The sequence below is a fragment of the Borostomias antarcticus genome (assembly GCF_949987555.1).
Source record: "Borostomias antarcticus genome assembly, chromosome: 30".
Taxonomy (NCBI): Eukaryota; Metazoa; Chordata; class Actinopteri; order Stomiiformes; family Stomiidae; genus Borostomias; species Borostomias antarcticus.
Genome location: NC_140263.1, coordinates 4,914,802 through 4,917,301, shown reverse-complemented (window position 1 = coordinate 4,917,301; position 2,500 = coordinate 4,914,802). Strand labels below are relative to the sequence as shown.

At 48.6% G+C, this 2,500-nt stretch overlaps 1 protein-coding gene across 5 annotated transcripts in view; it reads right to left on the bottom strand.

Annotated features, from left to right (window-relative positions):
• The window catches only part of LOC311327079 (pre-B-cell leukemia transcription factor 3-like), a gene marked incomplete at both ends in the record, with an annotated part of 58,797 nt that overhangs the window by 12,849 nt on the left and 43,448 nt on the right, over nucleotides 1-2,500 (bottom strand). For 4 of the 5 annotated variants that reach the window (XM_084460098.1, XM_084460100.1, XM_084460101.1 and 1 more), the window contains one exon: nucleotides 1,632-1,767. In XM_084460098.1, the coding sequence (XP_084316224.1) occupies nucleotides 1,632-1,767 (136 nt within the window). Of the gene's footprint in view, nucleotides 1-550; nucleotides 581-1,631; nucleotides 1,768-2,500 lie in introns of all 5 variants that reach the window. The other variant, XM_084460099.1, reaches the window with a different exon arrangement.

Genomic DNA, 2,500 nt, shown 5'->3' with positions numbered 1-2,500 from the left:
ATTTACAAATCCATTCTTGGTCTGCTTCCCACCTACTTATCTACTCTCCTTTCGCGCAAACACTCCACCTACGGCCTTCGTTCTCAGGACATCATAACGTACTCCATCCCCCTGGTCCGTACTGAGAGAGGCAAAAGAGCATTCTCATATGCAGCCCCTTCCTCTTGGAACTCCTTACAGCTGAGTTTTAAGTTGTCCAATTTGATCTCTCTCACAAGATTTAAGCGACTATTGTCTGATTCAGTGAGTGTGCCAATGTCATGTTCTTGCACTCTAAGATAACTCTCCCCTGTTCTCATCCCCCATGCACTTTGCACTTTTAGACTTCCGACTTTTATTGTTGTTATTGTTACACATAGTCCTGTATGTTTTATTGTAATTCTATCCTGTTGTTTGTAACGTGCTGAATGATTGTGAACAGGTCACACTTGAAAATGAGTCCTCTGAACTCAACGTGTTTTTTTTTTACCTGTATAAATAAAGGTTAAATAAATAAAAAAACAACGACAAGAAAGCACACAGATCAGATGAGGAGAGAGTCGTGACATACCTGTGACACTGTGATGGTGCTTCCCCCGCCCTAAGGGCAGAAAAAAGGGCTTTTTTACTGCGTTTGACTCTGCAGGCCGAACTCCCTCCACACACCCTCCCCAACACAACAGATCACAACATTTCCACATCAGAAGCTTAAACTGATTGACAAAAAAAAAAGACGAGTCAACAAAAAAAAAAAAGTAGAAAACGCCCTCGTAAGAGCAGGACAACAAATTGTGAGGTAAAAAATCGTTAAATGATCACTTTAACTATAAAAAACGCATCCAGGTAAGATTTCGATACTCTATTGTGATTCCCCTCTGTTTTCCTGTAACTTTGGAACACAGGGGGCTTAGGGAAAAAGAGGTCAAGGGTCACTGGGGTCAAAATAGGGATAGCCGTCTGAGAAAACGGCCGATTTGAATGGAACATCTAGTTGTGTTGGAGCAGGGGGGTTGAGAAATGTCGACCACCTACGGGGGGTTGCCTGTGCAGGTCATTCGCGCTTCTTATCGGCGCGTTAGCATGTTAGCGTTTAGCTTTAGCGTTAGCGACCGCCGCGGCATCACACGCTCCAGTTGCGTCTCGCCGCCGTCACAGTGTCACAGTGTGCACGAGGCTGAGTAGATCTGACAGGCTGGGAGGACACACACACACGCGCACACACACACACACACACACACACACACGTGGCAGGTGGGGAAGGATGTGAGGGGAGACACGCAGATTGGAATGGAAACTATGGCCCAGAGACAACAGGGAAGCGCCGCGAAAGGTCGGTTAAAGAAAGTCACTTCCTGGCGGCCGTAACCTTCAGCCAATCAAGATGCTTCAATTCATTTGAATATTCAATCAGATACCGCTTAAATCCAGAGCCAATCGCTTGACACGCAGTACCAACGTCATCAGTCAAGCAGCAGAGTTTAGAATCTCTCCGATTGCGTGTCAACCAACCCCTTAGCTGGCTCGACTAAGACGAGCCAGTTACTTTACGTATTTATCTTTGGCACGTCTTCCCACCAGCCACAGCGTGTTTCCAGAGGGATGATGGAGAGGAGGAGGAGTGGAGGAGGAGGAGGAGGGACTTCCACACTCACCTGGGACACGGTGATGCTACACTTCTTAGCCAGCTCCTCCTTGGCCTCCTCGCTGGGGTAAGGGTTGCTGAGGTGTGAGTAGAAGTACTCGTTAAGGATCTCCGTGGCCTGCTTGCTGAAGTTCCGCCGTTTCCGCCTGCGAGGGGAGGCGAGACGGAGACAGAGTGAGGCCGGGGATCGCCCCGTGGTGAACGCGCAGTCTAACGAGCAGAATAGATGGAGGTAGAAGCTACCTGTGAAGAAAATGGATGCGCGTTCTCCTAAACAAATGAAGCCAAAAAAAGCAGGGCTCTTAAAAAACAGATACATGAACCCCAGCGACGTGACACCGTCCCTCGATGTCCCCCGGACCTTGACTCGCTATCACCCATTGTCCCTGTCTGTCAGCGTGTCTCAGGACACACTGAGAAGCTTGTTACGACGTGTCCGTCGATGACCTCTCCTTCCCTCCGTTTAACGTCCCTCATGCGGATGACAGAACGACGAAGTGTGCTTCTGCTCGATTTAACCTTTAACCTTTAACCTCCGCCCAGAGCTACCCCAGCCTCCCACCTCTACTGCCCCTCTTACTCCACTGTTAACAACAGGAGCATCCCACAATGCATCTGTGCCATCTCCGCTTTACAAAAAATGGTACACCTACAGTACTGCTCACTGAGTGAGTTTCATTGTTAGTATTGACTTGTCGGTGATAATACGCACAATATGGAAGCACAAGAAACTCTGACGAGCAGCGTTGTTCGTCATGCACAAGCGCACACACACAGAGCACACACTCGCTTCCACACACAGATATACAGGAAGAAAAAACACGCAGAAAACACACTCACTCCCGCAGCCACACAGACACACACACACGCGCGAATACG